We start from the raw sequence: 19,880 nt of genomic DNA on the forward strand, positions 1-19,880 counted from the left end.
TTCTTACCTTGGCCATGTCTCTGAGTATTGCACACCTTGTGCTTTTGGGCACTCCAGTGATGTTGCAGCTCTGAAATATGGCCAAACTGGTGGCAAGTGGCATCTTGGCAGCTGCACGCTTGACTTTTCTCAGTTCATGGGCAGTTATTTTGCGCCTTGGTTTTTCCACACGCTTCTTGCGACCCTGTTGACTATTTTGAATGAAACGCTTGATTGTTCGATGATCACGCTTCAGAAGCTTTGCAATTTTAAGAGTGCTGCATCCCTCTGCAAGATATCTCACTATTTTTGACTTTTCTGAGCCTGTCAAGTCCTTCTTTTGACCCATTTTGCCAAAGGAAAGGAAGTTGCCTAATAATTATGCACACCTGATATAGGGTGTTGATGTCATTAGACCACACCCCTTCTCATTACAGAGATGCACATCACCTAATATGCTTAATTGGTGGTAGGCTTTCAAGCCTATACAGCTTGGAGTAAGACAACATGCACAAAGAGGATGATGTGGTCAAAATACTCATTTGCCTAATAATTCTGCACTCCCTGTATATATATATATATATATTTATTTATATATATATATATATATATATATATATATATATATATATATGTGTGTGTGTGTGTGTGTGTGTGTGTGTGTGTGTGTGTGTGTGTGTGTGTGTGTGTGTGTGTGTGACCAGAGTGAATGCCACCCCTGGTGAACATCTACATAAAAAGACATTATTTTTTTAATTTTTTACACCCTGCCCCAAAAATATTATGTCTAAAAAAAGGCCTTAAACCTGGGGTGGGGTGGGGGGCAGCAGAATTTTGAGTGCCTAGGGCAGCACAAAACCTAAATACGCCCCTGGCGTGACCACTAATTCTTACGAGTGAAGCAGGAAACAGTATTAGAATAATTAGAAGAGAATAGTTAGAAGAGTTAGAAGAGTCAGAGTCAAACCTTAGGAGAAGAATCAGCACCAAGTCATAGTCCAGCGAGGAGTCAGGAAAGCCAAAGGTCAGCAAGAGCCAGGCAAAGTCTTAACCAAATCAGAAACCAGAAGAGTAGATGGTAGGGCTTCAACAGGATTGGTAACAGAACAGCAATTTGTAGTAAACAAAGCCAAAGGACAATTCAAAAGCAAAGGTCAAAAGAAAGCCAATGTCAGATTGAATTCAGGAGACAAAGTTCAATACATGGGCTGCCAGCATGCATCAATAAATAGGCACCAACATGGGGAAAACGCTAACAATGAAACAACAACAAATGCAGCATGGTGATAAAACATGATGCAAAATTTTACCCTACACGGTGGCAAAAATTAGACCAAAATTGGGAGCAACAAAAACAATTATAGTTGCAATAGCAACAAAAAGATGCATTGCTATGAAAAAGACACACTCAATGACATTTTCACAGTTTGCTTGTAAACTTATTTAACTTGTGACTGTGATAGACTAATAGTCTGTTTTCCTATGTGATGTCATTATGAAATATAAAAATGTTAAAAGCCTTATCAAGCAGCATAATATTGGCCCTTTTTAATAGCCATATATTAGAGCTCATACAGAAATCATAGAACTGTGTATATATATATATATATATATATATATATATATATATATATATATGCCCTTGGAATACATATATCAATATTTTAGTTCATAAAATCTTAAGATTTAAGGGCATTTTTTGTTTACTTTAAATTTAAAAAAATAGCCAAATTGGTATTAAACACCACCCCACCAAAAAAAAACTAGTTTAATTTAGCATTCAAATAAATTTAAAAAAAGGGAAAGTACTGGTTACATATTTCTTTCTCTTTTTTATTATTATTATTATCATTTATTTGTATAGCGCCGACAAATTCCGTAGCGCTGGGTACAGCGATAGGGGTATACAATGAAAAGGATTTGTGATAAAATACAAAACATAACAAACTAAACAAATCTAGTACAGGAGGAAGAGGGCCCTGCTCCGGAGAGCTCACAGTCTACAGGTTTAGGGTGCAGAGACATAAGGTTGGGGTAGCTTGTCACATCGGTTGTAGTTGCAGCAGTGAGTCAGGCAGTTCATGTATTAGTTTGGTTAGGATGAGAGATGGAGGAGAGATGGTAAGCCTCTCTGAATAGGTGGGTTTTCAAGGATCGTCTGAAGCTATACAAGGTTGAAGACAGTCTTATGGAGCGGGGTAGAGAGTTCCAGAGGACAGGAGCAGCACATGCAAAGTCTTGGAGATGGGAGTGGGACGTAGAAATAACAGCAGAGGAGAGACGTCGGTCAGAGTTTGATCAAAGAGGACGGGATGGGGAATATTTCACGATGAGAGAGGAAATATAGTTAGGAGTTAGACTGTTGAGTGCTTTGTAAGTTAGGGTTAATACTTTAAATTGTATTCTGGAGTGTATGGGGAGCCAGTGTAGAGACTGGCAGAGCGGAGCAACTGATGTGGATCGGCAACTTAGGTGGATGAGTCTAGCCGAAGCCTCCATAATAGATTGGAGGGAGGAGAGGCACCATTTTGGAAGGCCATTTAGAAGTAGATTGCAATAATTAATGCGTGACAAAATGAGGGAATGAATAAGTATTTTTGTATTATTTTGAGTAAGGAAGGGACGAATTCTGGAAATGTTGGATAGGTGTGAACGGCAGTATTTGGTAAGTGCTTGTATATGTGGATTGAATGTGAGTTCTCAGTCAAGTGTGACCCCAAGACAGCGGACCTGGGGTGAGGTATTGAGAATAGAGTCTCCAACCGTCAAAGAAATGTCAAGTGTTGGATGTCTCAAAGAGGGGGAATAAGAAGCAGCTCAGTTTTGGACAGATTAAGTTGGAGGTAGTATGAAGACATCCAAGAGGAAATTGCAGAGAGGCAGTTGGAAATCTGGTTGAGTAAAGAGGGAGAGATATCAGGAGAGGAAAGACAGGTTTGGGTACCATCAGCATATAAGTGGCACTGGAATTTAAAGGAGGCTAAACATTTTCCAAGGGAGGATGTATAGAGAGAGAAAATCAAGGGACCCAAGACAGAACCTTGCGGTACTCCAACTGAGAGAGGTATAGGATCACAAGATATGTTGTTAAAGGAAACTGAAAACGAGCGGTTTGAGAGATATGAGGCAAACCAGGAGAGGGCTGTGCCTCGCATGCCAAATTAATGTAGTATTTTCAGGAGGAGAGGATGGTCAACTGTGTCAAAGGTAGCGGACTGGTCAAAAAGAATTAGTAAGGAGTAGTGGCCTTTTGCTTTAGCTGATAACAGGTCATTTGTTACTTTACTAAGAGCGGTTTCTGTTTAGTGTTTAGGGCGGGAACCAGATTGTAGTGGATCAAGTAAGGAGTTAGTTGTGAGAAATTGAGTTAGCCGATTATAGACCAATCGTTTCAATAATTTTATACGACAAAGCCAACGTTTAGCGAAAGCTAAAGCGGAAGCAGGAACGCCAAAATAGCACTCCACTGAATCCACTCATAATCTACCCCTTATATCGGGTTAGATTCATATCCCAGCTTTATTTGTGCATGACTTAAAGGGCCAGTAAACCATAAATCTTTGTATCATGTATATGAAAAAAAGCACTATTTAAACATATTTTTTTGTGTAAATTAGTGAAACTTGTTAAATAGCAGAAAATGATTTTGGTCGACACTGACACAACTCTCAGTAAAAAAAACAGTTGTGGATTTTATCTGGGTCGTAATAGAAGCCACATTAATTATATCAATAGTTTTTGCAGATTTATCATCATATGAATTTATTTAAAGAACTGGTACTAGCTCAGACTTTTCTCTTAAAATGTCAGATGTAAAAATCTAGTCTGATTAACACCCTGTTTTTCTTTGCAGTGCATGAAATCAAGAGATGGCACTTCCCTGTAAGTATTCAGTATACAAACCAGATTGTCATGTGTTGATGAAATGTGATTTACAGACAGCCTATAAACTGCCTAGCTGAATCAGGTTCAACTTCTGAGTATTTTACAACATTCTTTTACAATGCTCCAAGAAAGGATATGGATGATTCCAAGGTTAATGCACTGCTCCTGATACAACAGTTTACTTGTAACTAGATGACTTGCTCCATTGCACAATCATCATATTTCTGCTGTGAACATTTTAAAATTAACTATTTACTAACTTATCAACTACCAAACAGGGCATTTCATGTCAAAACATGACTATATGATACATTGTTATCCAAAGAAGTAGATTAAAAGGGAAACATAAAATACATTTATGGATTCAAATCAAACATTATTCTTAGACCATGTAGATTTATTCCCCCCCCCCCCCAATTATGGGTCAGATTACGAGTGGAGCGCAAAATTGCATTTTTGCTAGCACAATATTTGCGCTCCACACTTAATACTAGCGCACGCAAATGTGCGCTGGTATTTCAAGTGACCCGCAATGTGAATGCAACCTTATGTTGAACCTAAGTGCAGCGAAGGGGGTAAGTCGCACAGTGATGGGCAGCAAATTCAAAATAAATATGTATATAAATATATCTATGTGTTTTTATATGTATATAAGCATGTACATATATATTTATAGAGAACACACAGTTCCCCATAGACCGCAATGTGAAGGCACTTTTTTTTTTAAGCCATAAAAACTTTGTGCAGTTATTTAAAAAAAAAATGCTTCCACTTAAATTTGGGGGCAATTGGGGCACATTTAGAAAATGAACCAGAGATCTGATCTCTGGTAAATTTTTGGAGCGCTAATTGATACCGCAAGCTTGTGGTAGCAATAACCAGCCACTTGTAATGGCTTGTTATTTATCGCTCCACTTGTAATCTAGCCCTATATTAGTTGGTTAAATACTGCCTATAAATGTAAAGGTTTAGTTTTTATAAAATAATTTAGTTTATAGAAAGTAATGGCCCCTGCCATATTTAAACTAGTTCTCTATTTATCTCTTTGTGCAATCAAGGCTATGTGGAAACCCTGTTAGATTACTGCTTTAAGAAACATATTCTCTACACAGCCTTATTTGGATGCTTTTATTGCCTGTTTAATATCTGTCCCAATTTGTTCAGTTTGCAGGAAGGATAAAAAGGGGAAATTTAAATTAAAATGGTGGCGCCCATTACTTTATTGAAACAGTCAAATTTAGAAAATCTTCATGTTAAATTGCAGGAAAGGGGGAGAAAATAAATAATGAAAGTATATTACATTTTTAACTACACATCATTTAACATTTTATATTACAATCTCATACTATTTAATATCCCTTTATCCAACTGGACACACAAATCCTCCTGTTATTCGTGTGTACCTCCAAACACTTATGTACTTACCATAAAAATGAATATCATTATCAATAATAATTCATGAAGATATCACATAATATACATATAGTCCATATCTCATTTGCAGGGGTTAAACAGAGTTATATCCAAGCAATAGTGCTATAATAAAATCCACCAATGCATCAGAGCATTGTATTATTGTATGTTTATGTCTCTTTAAACCTTGCAGTGCTGTGTAAAGCTGCTTCTATACAGCCGCATTCTTTGTAAGGGAAACAACTTGCAGGAAGCTTATGGTTCAGCCCCTAGCTGCACGCTCCAGGGGAGGAACTACCATTGGTGCAGCAGGTGCAGTGGCACCAGGACCCAAAGAAGCCAGTCTATACCTAGGCATGTGCAGAATCTGTCCAATGCTAATGCAGCTATTTATTAGTGCAGGTTTCAGGTTTATCCTATCTATCCTCAAAATTATTATACAGAGTTGCATGTATATACTATCGCTTAGCTGAACATTATTGCTTATGCTTACAACTGTAAATTATTACTATTGCTTAACTGAATAGTATTGCTTATGCTTACAACAGTATATTATTACTATTGCTTAGCTGTATATTATCACTATTGCTTAGCTGTATATTATTACTATTGCTTACAGCTGTATATTATTACTATTGCTTACAGCTGTATATTATTACTATTGCTGACAGCTGTATATTGTCACTATTGCTTACAGCTGTATATAATATTACTATTGCTTACAACTGTATATTATTACTATTGCCTACAGCTGTATATTGTCACTATTGCTTACAGCTGAATATTATTACTATTGCTTACAACTGTATATTATTACTATTGCCTACAGCTGTATATTATTACTATTGCTTACAGCTATATATTGTCACTATTGCTGACAGCTGTATATTATTACTATTGCTTATAGCTGTATATTATTACTATTACTTACAGCTGTATATTATTACTATTGCTGACAGCTGTATATTATTACTATTGCTGACAGCTGTATATTATTACTATTGCTGACAGCTGTATATTATTACTATTGCTGACAGCTGTATATTATTACTATTGATTACAGCTGTATATTATTACTTTTGCTTACAGCTGTAAATTATTACTATTGCTTACAACTGTATATTATTACTATTGCTGAAAACTGTATATTATTACTATTGCTTAAAACTATATATTAATATTGCTTACAGCTGTATATTATTACTATTGCTTACAGCTGTATATTATAATATACAGTTGTAAGCAATAGTAATAATATACATCTGTAAGCAATAGTAATAATATACAGCTGTAAGCAGAAGTAATAATATACAGCTGTAAGCAATAATATACAGCTAAGCAATAGTTATAATATACAGCGGTAAGCAGTAGTAATAATATACAGCTGTAAGCAGTAGTAATAATTTACAGCTGTAAGCAATAGTAATAATATACAACTGTAAGCAATAGTTATAATATACAGTTGTAAACAATAGTAATAACTATTGCTTACAGCTGTATATTGTTACTATTGTTTACAGCTGTAAATTATTACTACTGCTTACAGCTGTATATTATTACTATTACTTAGCTGAATATTATTGCTATTGCTTACAGCTGTATATTATTACTATTGCTTAGCTGTATATTATTGCTTACAGCTGTATATTATTACTATTGTTTACAGCTGTAAATTATTACTACTGCTTAGCTGAATATTATTGCTATTGCTTACAGCTGTATATTATTACTATTGCTTAGCTGTATATTATTGCTTACAGCTGTATATTTTTACTATTGCTTAGCTGAATATTATTACTATTGCTTACAGCTGTATATTATTAATATTGCTTACAACTGTATATTATTAATATTGCTTACAGCTGTATATTACTATTGCTTACAGCTGTATATTACTATTGCTGACAGCTGTATAATATTACTATTGCTTACAACTGTATATTATTACTATTGCTGACAGCTGTATATAATTACTATTGCTTACAGCTGTATATAATTACTATTGCTTACAACTGTATATTATTACTATTGCTTAGCTGAATATTATTACTATTGCTGACAGCTGTATATTATTACTATTGCTTACAACTGTATATTATTACTATTGCTTACAGCTGTATATTATCACTATTGCTGACAGCTGTATATTATTACTATTGTTTAAAATGGTATATTATTGCTATTGCCGACAGCTGTATATTATTACTACTGCTTACAGCTGTATATTATTACTATTGCTTACAGCTGTATATTATTACTATTGCTGAGCTAAATATTATTGCTATTGCTTACAGCTGTATATTATTACTATTGCTTAGCTGTATATAATTACTATTGCTTACAGCTGTATATTAATACTATTGCTTAGCTGAATATTATTACTATTGCTTACAACTGTATTATTAATATTGGTGACAGCTGTATATTATTACTATTGCTTACAACTGTATATTATTACTATTGCTTACAGATGTATATTATTACTATTGCTTACAACTGTATATTATTACTATTGCTTACAGCTGTATACAGGGAGTGCAGAATTATTAGGCAAATGAGTATTTTGACCACATCATCCTCTTTATGCATGTTGTCTTACTCCAAGCTGTATAGGCTCCAAAGCCTACTACCAATTAAGCATATTAGGTGATGTGCATCTCTGTAATGAGAAGGGGTGTGGTCTGACATCAACACCCTATATCAGGTGTGCATAATTATTAGGCAACTTCCTTTCCTTTGGCAAAATGGGTCAAAAGAAGGACTTGACAGGCTCAGAAAAGTCAAAAATAGTGAGATATCTTGCAGCGGGATGCAGCACTCTTAAAATTGCAAAGCTTCTGAAGCGTGATCATCGAACAATCAAGCGTTTCATTCAAAATAGTCAACAGGGTCGCAAGAAGCGTGTGGAAAAACCAAGGCGCAAAATAACTGCCCATGAACTGAGAAAAGTCAAGCGTGCAGCTGCCAAGATGCCACTTGCCACCAGTTTGGCCATATTTCAGAGCTGCAACATCACTGGAGTGCCCAAAAGCACAAGGTGTGCAATACTCAGAGACATGGCCAAGGTAAGAAAGGCTGAAAGACGACCACCACTGAACAAGACGCACAAGCTGAAATGTCAAGACTGGGCCAAGAAATATCTCAAGACTGATTTTTCTAAGGTTTTATGGACTGATTAAATGAGAGTGAGTCTTGATGGGCCAGATGGATGGGCCCGTGGCTGGATTGGTAAAGGGCAGAGAGCTCCAGTCCGACTCAGACGCCAGCAAGGTGGAGGTGGAGTACTGGTTTGGGCTGGTATCATCAAAGATGAGCTTGTGGGGCCTTTTCGGGTTGAGGATGGAGTCAAGCTCAACTCCCAGTCCTACTGCCAGTTTCTGGAAGACACCTTCTTCAAGCAGTGGTACAGGAAGTAGTCTGCATCCTTCAAGAAAAAGATGATTTTCATGCAGGACAATGCTCCATCACACGCGTCCAAGTACTCCACAGCGTGGCTGGCAAGAAAGGGTATAAAAGAAGAAAATCTAATGACATGGCCTCCTTGTTCACCTGATCTGAACCCCATTGAGAACCTGTGGTCCATCATCAAATGTGAGATTTACAAGGAGGGAAAACAGTTCACCTCTCTGAACAGTGTCTGGGAGGCTGTGGTTGCTGCTGCACGCAATGTTGATGGTGAACAGATCAAAACACTGACAGAATACATGGATGGCAGGCTTTTGAGTGTCCTTGCAAAGAAAGGTGGCTATATTGGTCACTGATTTGTTTTTGTTTTGTTTTTGAATGTCAGAAATGTATATTTGTGAATGTTGAGATGTTATATTGGTTTCACTGGTAAAAATAAATAATTGAAATGGGTATATATTTGTTTTTTGTTAAGTTGCCTAATAATTATGCACAGTAATAGTCACCTGCACACACAGATATCCCCCTAAAATAGCTATAACTAAAAACAAACTAAAAAGTTCTTCCAAAACTATTCAGCTTTGATATTAATGAGTTTTTTGGGTTTATTGAGAACATGGTTGTTGTTCAATAATAAAATTAATCCTCAAAAATACAACTTGCCTAATAATTCTGCACTCCCTGTATTATTACTATTGCTTACAGCTGTAAATTATTACTACTGATTACAACTGTATATTATTACTATTGCTTACAGCTGTATATTATTACTATTGCTGACAGCTGTATATTATTACTATTGCTTACAACTGTATATTATTACTATTGCTTACAGCTGTATATTATTACTATTGCTGACAGCTGTATATTATTACTATTGCTTACAACTGTATATTATTACTATTGCTTACAACTGTATATTATTACTCTTGCTGACAGCTGTATATTATTACTATTGCTGACAGCTGTATATTATTGCTATTTCTTACAGCTGTACATTATTACTATTGCTTACAGGTGTATATTATTAGTATTTCTAACAGGTATAGTGTTGGTCTTACAGCGCTAAAAAATGTGGACCGATAGCTCCTGTCTGGAGTGGGTCCCCAAATACCCACAATTGGAAAGATATACAGAATGTTAGTCAGAAAAGAGAGCCAATAAAGGCGAGGTCCGATAAGGTTGAGTGTGGATAATGTAACTAACGTTATAGTACTGAGATTCAGCTACAATTATGGTAATTGTGCTGTATCAATATATATACATAGATTGAAACATATGTGTGGCACAAGATTCTAAGGGTATATAAAAATATTTAATATTGAACATTAAAACATGAGCATCATTAAAACAAATGTATTATTGACCTGAACGGCAGGAAATATTATATAAAACCATATAAAACAGAAACACACGTGTGTAGCTTATTCACTAAGGGTTGATAATGGTATATCATAAAATGGGTTGTCAAAGTGTGAACCTCATACTAAGATAAGCACTAGATGTTGGTAGTGCTAAAACGCCGGCAGTATTATATATAGAGTTGTGGCACATATATATACTGCTGACATATTGCTGACAGCTGTATATTATTACTATTGCTTACAGCTGTATTTTATTACTATTGCTAACAGCTGTATATTATTACTATTGCTGACAACTGTATATTATTACTATTGCATACAGCTGTATATTTTTTACTATTGCTAACAGATGTATATTATTACTATTGCTGACAACTGTATATTATTACTATTGCATACAGCTGTATATTTTTTACTATTGCTAACAGCTGTATATTATTACTATTGCTGACAACTGTATATTATTACTATTGCTGACAACTGTATATTATTACTATTGCTGACAGCTGTATATTATTACTATTGCTGACAGCTGTATATTATTACTATTGCTGACAACTGTATATTATTACTATTGCTTACAGCTGTATATTATTACTTCTGCTTATATCTGTATATTATTACTATTGCTTACAACTGTATATTACTATTGCTTACAACTGAATTACCTTTGGGGGACCTAAAATGTTTTGCACCAGAGCCCTTTGTTGAGTAAATCAACTTCTGACCATCTCACAGACTAAAGGGGCATATTTATCAGGTCCGCCAATGGGCCGCCAGCAGGGGGGTGTCAATCAACCCGATCGTACTCGATTGGGTTGTATTGTGGCGATGTGTGTCCGCCTGCTCAGAGCAGGCAGACAGGTTATGGAGCAGCGGACTTTGTGACCGCTGCTTCATAACTGCTGTTTCTGGCGAGCCTGCAGGCTCGCCAGAAACACGGGGCATCAAGCTCCATTCGGAGCTTGATACATATGACCCTAAGATAGGTATGATGTAACAAAGCAATTTAATGGCATGTTGATGTGTGTTAAATTGTACTTTATATAACTTTCTTGAGTTCAGTAAGTTAAACTAAAGATGGTCTTTGTGTGTTGTAGTTGCACCATAAAGAGGGAATTAATGACACTTGCCTAATATTTTATTTTATTTTACAGGTAAAATATCTGAAGACTACACATTTATTCAAAAACCTCACAATAGTATGGTATTTCACAGGATAAGATCAAATGATGACGTATTATGCAATTGGACACACATATGATTGATTGCTTTTCCTGTATAAAGTGCTGTGTATGGGGGAAACTTTTTTTTCTCAACATATGTTCTAAGGTTTAAGTTAATGACTTATTTTCACTAACTTGTTTTATGAGTTCTGAACAAAACACGACAAATTATACTTGTTGCCTGTGCAATTAAAAGGTGTAAAATCAAGACTGGACCTTGTTCACTTCTGATCACTCCTCATCCTGTTGTCCTTAACCTCCTTGTATTACACCTAATAAAAGTCATGAGTGCATGTTTGTAACAAAGATCTTTATTTTCTACCTAAAGGTGCACCAAGACATGAATCACTGATCAATTTAGAAAGCAAACTTTAAGGAAGTAGCAGTTTTGGGCCCTATTGCAGTCCAATGTGTTTATAAAATGTTAGAATGAAATAAAATATAGGGGGCGCCCTTGGTCAGAAGAAACAAATGATTTATGCAAATAAAATATAACTGAAAAATAAACAGTGGTACAATCTATCTAATGATGGGTCAAATAATATGATAATATGCAATTGACAAGTAAATAAGTATGACAAGAGTGACAAAGTCCCATGAATCAAAAGAAGGGTATTATGGACCCAGGTGTTAGTTATAATTCCAGGTCCAGGCAGCTGTCTGTGGATGGATCAAGGCCAAGATTTAGGATCAGCAATCTGTAGAAAGTATAGAGAAACAGAGAAGCGCCTTCTCACTTATCCATACAGTAGTAGGCTATGTGGCGCTTCTGTTTCTCTATATTTTCTACAGATTGTTAAAATGTTGTTTGCAAGCTTTAATTTGCTAAGCAATGAGAAGAGCTGCCATTTGCACTGGTAAAACTGATTAAATTAAAGGGACATGAAACCCACATTTTTTTTTCATGATTCAGATAGAGCATGCAATTTTAAATAACTTTCCAGCTTATTTCTATTGTTTAATTTGTTGCGTTTTCTTGACGCTCATATGCATTACTCTGCAAGGATAAATAAATGACACGGACACCAACCTGGGTTGTAAAGGCTGCAGCTCCACATTTATTACCAATAAATATATAACATTAACATATAAATATTAAACAAACAATTAACCAATTGACAACAAACCCCGAAACCCTCAGGAGGTGCTTGCCTAAACTAAGCCACCAGACTTTTGTCCACCTTCCATCCAACTTGCCTCCCCTAAACACACAGGGGGTACACTTCATTAATCATCCACTTAATCTACCCAGCAAGCACCCCCCGCTAAGCTAGCTGCGACAAAGCCATTATTAGGGAGGGAGGGAGAAACTACTTCTACCACGATGATTCTGGAAGAGGCCGTGTTTCCGGTTGGCCCTCTCCTAAATCATCTAAGCCCCGCCCCCTTTAAACCTCACCCCTTGCTTCCTTGACTGAGGGTCAAAAGCCATCCCTTTCAATTCATCACTCCGGGCTCATTTTATATCTTTTGTTAAAAAGTATACCTAGGTAGACTCAGAAGCTGCTGATTGGCGGCTGCACATATATGCCTCGTGCCATTGGCTTTCAGCTAGCTCACAGTAGCTAATTACTGCTCCTTCAATAAAGTATACCAAAAGAATTAAGCAAATTAAATAAGAGAAGATAGAAAATAAATTGGAAAGCTGTTAAAAAATGTATTCTCTACCTGAATCATGAAAGAAAAAAAATTAAGTTTCCTGTCCCTTTAATGTAAACAACATTATAGAAAAATCTTTGCAGTATAAGCAGTATATGTGTCCTTCCTGCTCCACAAAAGCGCACTGCTTGTGTTTATATGCATTCCTTGTTGCCAGAAGCTTAATATGTCTGAATGCAGGTATTTTTCATGTAATAATTAATAGCAATCCAATTCATGATCTATGTATTATAATTGTTAATAATGTTATTATTAACACTATTAAATGTAATAGTTTCAAAAGGTGGGATTTGAGCAATATTATTAGACTTTTAATAAACAAAAAAAAAATTGCTGATGTTTATTAACTTGGTCTCTGATCATTTTTCGTAAAAAGTCATATAAATAGCCCAAGTCCATATGCTGCTCAAAAACACATAATTTCTGTAAGAACTTACCTGATAAATTCATTTCTTTCATATTGGCAAGAGTCCATGAGCTAGTGACGTATGGGATATACAATCCTACCAGGAGGGGCAAAGTTTCCCAAACCTTAAAATGCCTATAAATACACCCCTCACCACACCCACAATTCAGTAGCCAAGTAGTAGCGTGAAAAAATAAGAAGTAAAAAAAGCATACAAAAAGAGGAACTGGAAATATAATTGTGCTTTTATACAAAAATCATAACCACCATAAAAAGGGTGGGCCTCATGGACTCTTGCCAATATGAAAAAAATTAATTTATCAGGTAAGTTCTTAGATAAATTATGTTTTCTTTCATGTAATTGGCAAGAGTCCATGAGCTAGTGATGTATGGGATAGAAATACTTAAGAATAGATGTGGGAGACCACAGAAGAGTCACTAGAAAGGGAGGGATAAAATAAAAACAGCCATTTCCGCTGAAAAAATTAAATCCACAAAAAAATAACTGCCAGATTACGAGTTTTGCGTTAGCCTTAAAAAGCAGCGTTGAGAGGTCCCAACGCTGTTTTTTTTCTAACGCTGGTATTACAAGTTTGACAGGTAGAGGCTCACCGCTCACTTTTCTTCCGCGACTCGAGGCTACCGCAAATCCCCTTACGTCAATTGCGTATCCTATCTTTTCTATGGGATTTGCCTAACGCCAGTATTACGAGTCTTGGAAGAAGTGAGCGATAGACCCTCTCCTGTCAAGACTCCTACCGCATTTAAAAGTCAGTAGTTAAGAGTTTTATAGGCCAACGCCGGAACATAAAGCTCTTAACTAAAGTGCTACAAAGTACACTAACACCCATAAACTACCTATTAACGCCTAAACCGAGGCCCCCCCACATCACAAACACTATAATAAAAATTATTAACCCCTAATCTGCCGACCGGACATCGCCGCCACCTACATTATACCTATGAACCCCTAATCTGCTGCCCCTAACATCGCAGACACCTACATTATATTTATTAACCCCTAATCTGCCGCCCCCACCTAACTACAATTATTAACCCCTAATCTGCCGACCGTACATCGCCGCCACTATAATAAATGCATTAACCCCTAAACCGCTGCACTCCCGCCTCGCAAACACTATAAAATGTGTTATTAACCCCTAATCTGCCGTCCCTAACATCGCCGCCACCTACCTACAATTATTAACCCCTAATCTGCCACCACCAACGTCGCCACTACTATATTAAATGTATTACCCCTAAACCTAAATCTAACCCTAACACCCCCCTAACTTAAATCTATTTTTAATAAATCTAAATAAAATTACTATAATTAAATAAATTATTCATATTTAAAACTAAATACTTACCTATAAAATAAACCCTAAACTAGCTACAATATAACTAATAGTTACATTGTAGCTATTTTAGGATTTATTTTTATTTTACAGGCAACTTTGTATTTATTTAACTAGACACAATAGTTATTAAATAGTTATTAACTATTTAATAGCTACCTAGCTAAAATAAATACAAAAGTACCTGTAAAATAAATCCTAACCTAAGTTACAATTACACCTAACACTACACTATACTTTAATAAATTATTCCTATTTAAAACTAAATACTTACCTGTAAAATAAACCCTAAGATAGCTACAATACAATTAATAATTTCATTGTAGCTATCTTAGGATTTATATTTATTTTACAGGTAACTTTGTATTTATTTTAGCTAGTTAGAATAGTTATTAAATAGTTAATAACTATTTAATAACTACCTAGCTAAAATAATTACAAAATTACCTGTAAAATAAATCCTAACCTAAGTTACAATTACACCTAACACTACACTATCATTAAATAAATTACCTAAACTACCTACAATTAATTACAATTAAATACAATAAACTAAATTACGAGAAAAAAAAACACTAAATTACGGGAAAACCCCCCCACTAAATTACAGAAAATAAAAAAAATTACAAGAAGTTTAAACTAATTACACCAAATCTAATCCCCCTAATAAAATAAAAAAGCCCCCCAAAATAATAAAATTCCCTACCTTACACTAAATTACAAATAGCCCTTAAAAGTAACCAGCTCTTTTACCAGCCCTTAAAAGGGCTTTTTGCGGGGCATTGCCCCAAAGTAATCAGCTCTTTTACCTGTAAAATAAAATACAATACCCCCCCAACATTACAACCCACACACCCCTACTCTAAAACCCACCCGATCCCCCCTTAAATAAACCTAACACTATCCCATTGAAGATCACCCTACCTTGAGCCGTCTTCACCCAGCCGGGCACCACTGGTCATCCGATGGGGCAGAAGAGGACATCCGGACCAGCAGAAGTCTTCATCCTATCCAGGCAGAAGAGGACATCCAGACCGGAAGACATCTTCATCCAAGCGGCATCTTCTATCTTCATCCATCCGACGAGGACCGGCTCCATCTTGAAGACCTCAGGCGCGGAACATCTTTCTCGGCCGATGACTACCCGATGAATGGCTGGTCCTTTAAATGACGTCATCCAAGATGGCGTCCCTCGAATTCCGATTGGCTGATAGGATTCTATAAGGTTGGAAAAATCCGATTGGTTGATTTAATCAGCCAATCGGATTGAAGTTCAATCCGATTGGCTGATTGGATCAGCCAATAGAATTGACCTCGCATTCTATTGGATGTTACGCGCCGGAGGTCTTCAAGATGGAGCCAGTCCTCGTCGGATGGATGAAGATAGAAGATGCCGCTTGGATGAAGATGTCTTTCGGTCCGGATGTCCTCTTCTGCCCAGATAGGATGAAGACTTCTGCCGGTCCGGATGTCCTCTTCTGCCCCATCGGATGACCAGTGGTGCCCGGCTGGGTGAAGACGGCTCAAGGTAGGGTGATCTTCAATGGGGTAGTGTTAGTTTTTTTTAAGGGGGAATCGGGTGGGTTTTAGAGTAGGGGTGTGTGGGTGATGGGTTGTAATGTTGGGGGGTATTGTATTTCTTTTTTTTACAGGTAAAAGAGCTGATTACTTTGGGGCAATGCCCCGCAAAAAGCCCTTTTAAGGGCTGGTAAAAGAGCTGGTTACTTTGGGGCAATGCCCCATAAAAGGCCCTTTTAATGGCTATTTGTAATTTAGTGTAGGGTAGGGAATTTTATTATTTTGGGGGGCTTTTTTATTTTATTAGGGGGATTAGATTAGGTGTAATTAGTTTAAACTTCTTATAATTTTTTTTATTTTCTGTAATTTAGTGTTTATTTTTTTTCGTAATTTAGTTTTTTGTATTTATCTGTAATTAATTGTAGGTAGTTTAGGTAATTTATTTAATGATAGTGTAGTGTTAGGAGTAATTGTAACTTAGGTTAGGATTTATTTTACAGGTAATTTTGTACTTATTTTAGCTAGGTAGTTATTAAATAGTTAATAACTATTTAATAACTATTCTACCTAGTTGAAATAAATACAAAGTTGCCAGTAAAATAAAAATAAATCATAAGATAGCTACAATGTAATTATTAGTTATATTGTAGCTATCTTATGGTTTATATTTTTTTTTAAATAGGAATAATTTATTTAATTGTAGTTATTTTATTTAGATGTATTTAAATTTTATTTAAATTAGGGGGGTGTTAGGGTTAGACTTAGGTTTAGGGGTTAATAACTTTATTATAGTAGCGGCGACGTTGGGGTTTGCAGATTAGGGGTTAATAACTGTAAGTAGGTGTCGGCGATGTTAGGGCAGGCAGAATAGGGGTTAATAAATATAATGTAGGGTTCGGCGATGTTGGGGGCAGCAGATTAGGGGTTCATAAGTATAATGTAGGTGGCGGCGGTGTCCTGAGCGGCAGATTAGGGGTTAAAAATATAATGTAGGTGGCGACGAGGTTGGGGGCGGCGGATTAGGGGTTAATAAGGGTAAGATTAGGGGTGTTTAGACTCGGGGTTCATGTTAGGGTGTTAGGTGCAGACATAAAATTAATTTCCCCATAGGAAACAATGGGGCTGCGTTAGAAGCTGGACGCTGCTTTTTTGCAGGTGTTAGGTTTTTTTACAGCCAGCTCAGCCCCATTGTTTCCTATGGGGAAATCGTGCACGAGCACGTTTTAGCCAGCTTACCGCTGACTTTAGCAATGCTGGTATTACAGTGAGAAGTGAAGCTAAATTTGCTCAACGCTCACTTTTCTGAGGCTAACGCAGCCATTCAGAAAACTTGTAATACCAGCGTTGGCTTAAAGGGACACTCAAGTCAAAATTAAACTTCATGATTCAGATAGAGCAAGCAATTTTAAACAACTTTCCAATTTACTTCCATTAACAAAATGTGCACAGTCTTTTTATATTTACACTTTTTGAGTGACCAACTCCTACTGAGCATGTGCAAGAATTCACAGCATATACGTATATGCATTTGTGATTGGCTGATGGCTGTCACATGATACAGGGGGAGTGGAAATAGACATAACTTTGTAATTTATTAAACAAAAATCCACTACTCATTTGAATTTCAGACTAAGTGCTATTGCATTGTCTTCTTATCATGTATTTGTTGATTATGCAAATCTACAGTGTTGACTGGTCCTTTAAGTGAGCGCTGGAAAAAAAAACCTCGTTAGCACCACAAGTCTTTACCTACCGACAAAACTCGTAATCTGGCCATAAGTCTTTCTCATAAATTACACATAAATTTCAAGAAAAAAAAACTTAATTCATAAGCAGAAGAATCAAACAGACAGCTGTCTGAAGAATATTTCTACCAAAGACTGCTTCAGAAGAAGTAAATACATCAAAATGGTAAAATTGAGTAAATGTATGCAAAGACGACCAAGTTGCTGCATTGCAAATCTGATCAAACGAAGCTTCATGTCAGGGTGCCAGGAATCAGACTGGGACGAGAAGTCCAAAAATAATCATATCTTTATTAATAGCAAAAAATAATAAAAAGTCCACAAGTCAAATAACAAGCCAGGAGTCAAAACCAGAGGTAGTCAGACGAGCCGAGTCAGGAGCCAAAGCAAATAGTCAGATGAGCCGGAATCAGGAACAAGGAAAACAGCAGAGTCAGGAACAAGCCAGGGATCAGGAACCAGGAAGGACGTCAGGAAGCCAGGTAATACACAGGAACTCTCACAAACAGGTCTGACACAACACAAAGGCAAAGCATACTGAACAGAGGCCCTTTAAATAATAAGTGATGACATCACAATTCTGAGACTGCATCCTGTGTCACATGGATGATGCACACCAGTCTGGCCATAAAAGGAAGTGCAGGAAATGAGCAGCATCCCCCACAATGCACCATAGTCAGAAAGAGAGGTGAGTAAAATGGCTGCCAGCAGCACATGGCAAATACAACAGGGAAAAAACCCTGACAGTACCCTCCCCTCAACGACCCCTCCCCATGGGAGGACAAAAGGCTTATTGGGAAAACGGGCATGGAAGGCACGGAGGAGGGCGGGAGCATGAACATCAGAGGAGGGAACCCAAGAACGCTCCTCCGGACTATAGCCCCTCCAGTGAACCAAATACTGTACACGGCCCCTGGACATACGAGAGTCAATAATGCTGCTGACCTCATACTCCTCATGGTTGTCAACAAAGATAGGATGGGGACGAGGCAACACAGTGGTAAACCAATTACAAACCAATGGTTTCAAGAGGGAGACATGAAAAACATTGGAGATGCGCATAGCAGGAGGAAGGTCAAGAGCGTAGGCCACAGGATTAACTCGTCGGAGTATTCGAAAAGGACCAACATAACGGGGAGCCAATTTATTGGAAGGCACACGAAGGTTCAAGTTGCGGGAGGACAGCCAAACTCTCTGACCAACCTGGTAAGAAGGTGCGGGCAGACGCCTACGATCAGCCTGGAACTTTTGGCGCTGCATAGAACGATGAAGGCAATCCTGAATCTGCACCCACGTGGAACAGAGTTGCCGGAGATGCTCCTCCAAAGCCGGAATACCCTGAGACATGAATGAATCTGGCAACAAGGATGGTTGAAACCCATAATTCGCCATCAACAGGGATAACTTGGAGGAAGCATTAATAGCACTATTACGAGCAAACTCTGCCCAAGGTAACAGTTCAGACCAATTATTGTGGTGATCTGAGACATAGCAATGGAGGAACTGTTCAAGAGCTTGATTAGACCATTCCGCAGCCCCATTGGATTGAGAGTGATAAGCCGAGGAGAAGGAAAGCTGGATCCCCATTTGAGCACAAAAGGAACGCCAAAATCTGGAGACAAACTGACTACCCCGGTCCGACACTATCTCCTTGGGTAACCCATGTAAATGGAAGACCTCCCGTGCAAAAATTGAAGCAAGTTCCTGAGCAGTAGGCAGCTTCATCAAGGGAATGCAATGTGACATAGAAAAACGGTCAACCACCATAAGGATAACAGTATTGCCATTGGAAACAGGGAGCTCGACAATGAAGTCCATGGAAAGATGTGTCCAAGGACGCTCACCATTAGCAATAGGTTGAAGAAGACCCACAGGAAGACATTGAGGAGTCTTATTCTGTGCACAAACTGAGCAGGAGGCAA

The 19,880-nt window shown here is 37.1% G+C and overlaps 1 protein-coding gene across 1 annotated transcript in view; it reads left to right on the plus strand.

Annotated features, from left to right (window-relative positions):
• Window positions 1-11,565, plus strand: part of TMIGD1 (transmembrane and immunoglobulin domain containing 1) — a 121,504-nt gene extending 109,939 nt beyond the window's left edge. The window contains exons 6-7 of the mRNA XM_053704587.1: window positions 3,833-3,861; window positions 11,204-11,565. Coding sequence (XP_053560562.1) covers window positions 3,833-3,861; window positions 11,204-11,207 — 33 coding nt within the window. The 3' untranslated portion in view covers window positions 11,208-11,565. The remainder of the gene's footprint in view (window positions 1-3,832; window positions 3,862-11,203) is intronic.
• Window positions 11,566-19,880: the final 8,315 nt, after the last annotated feature.

This window comes from Bombina bombina, chromosome 3 (assembly GCF_027579735.1).
Source record: "Bombina bombina isolate aBomBom1 chromosome 3, aBomBom1.pri, whole genome shotgun sequence".
NCBI lineage: Eukaryota > Metazoa > Chordata > Amphibia > Anura > Bombinatoridae > Bombina > Bombina bombina.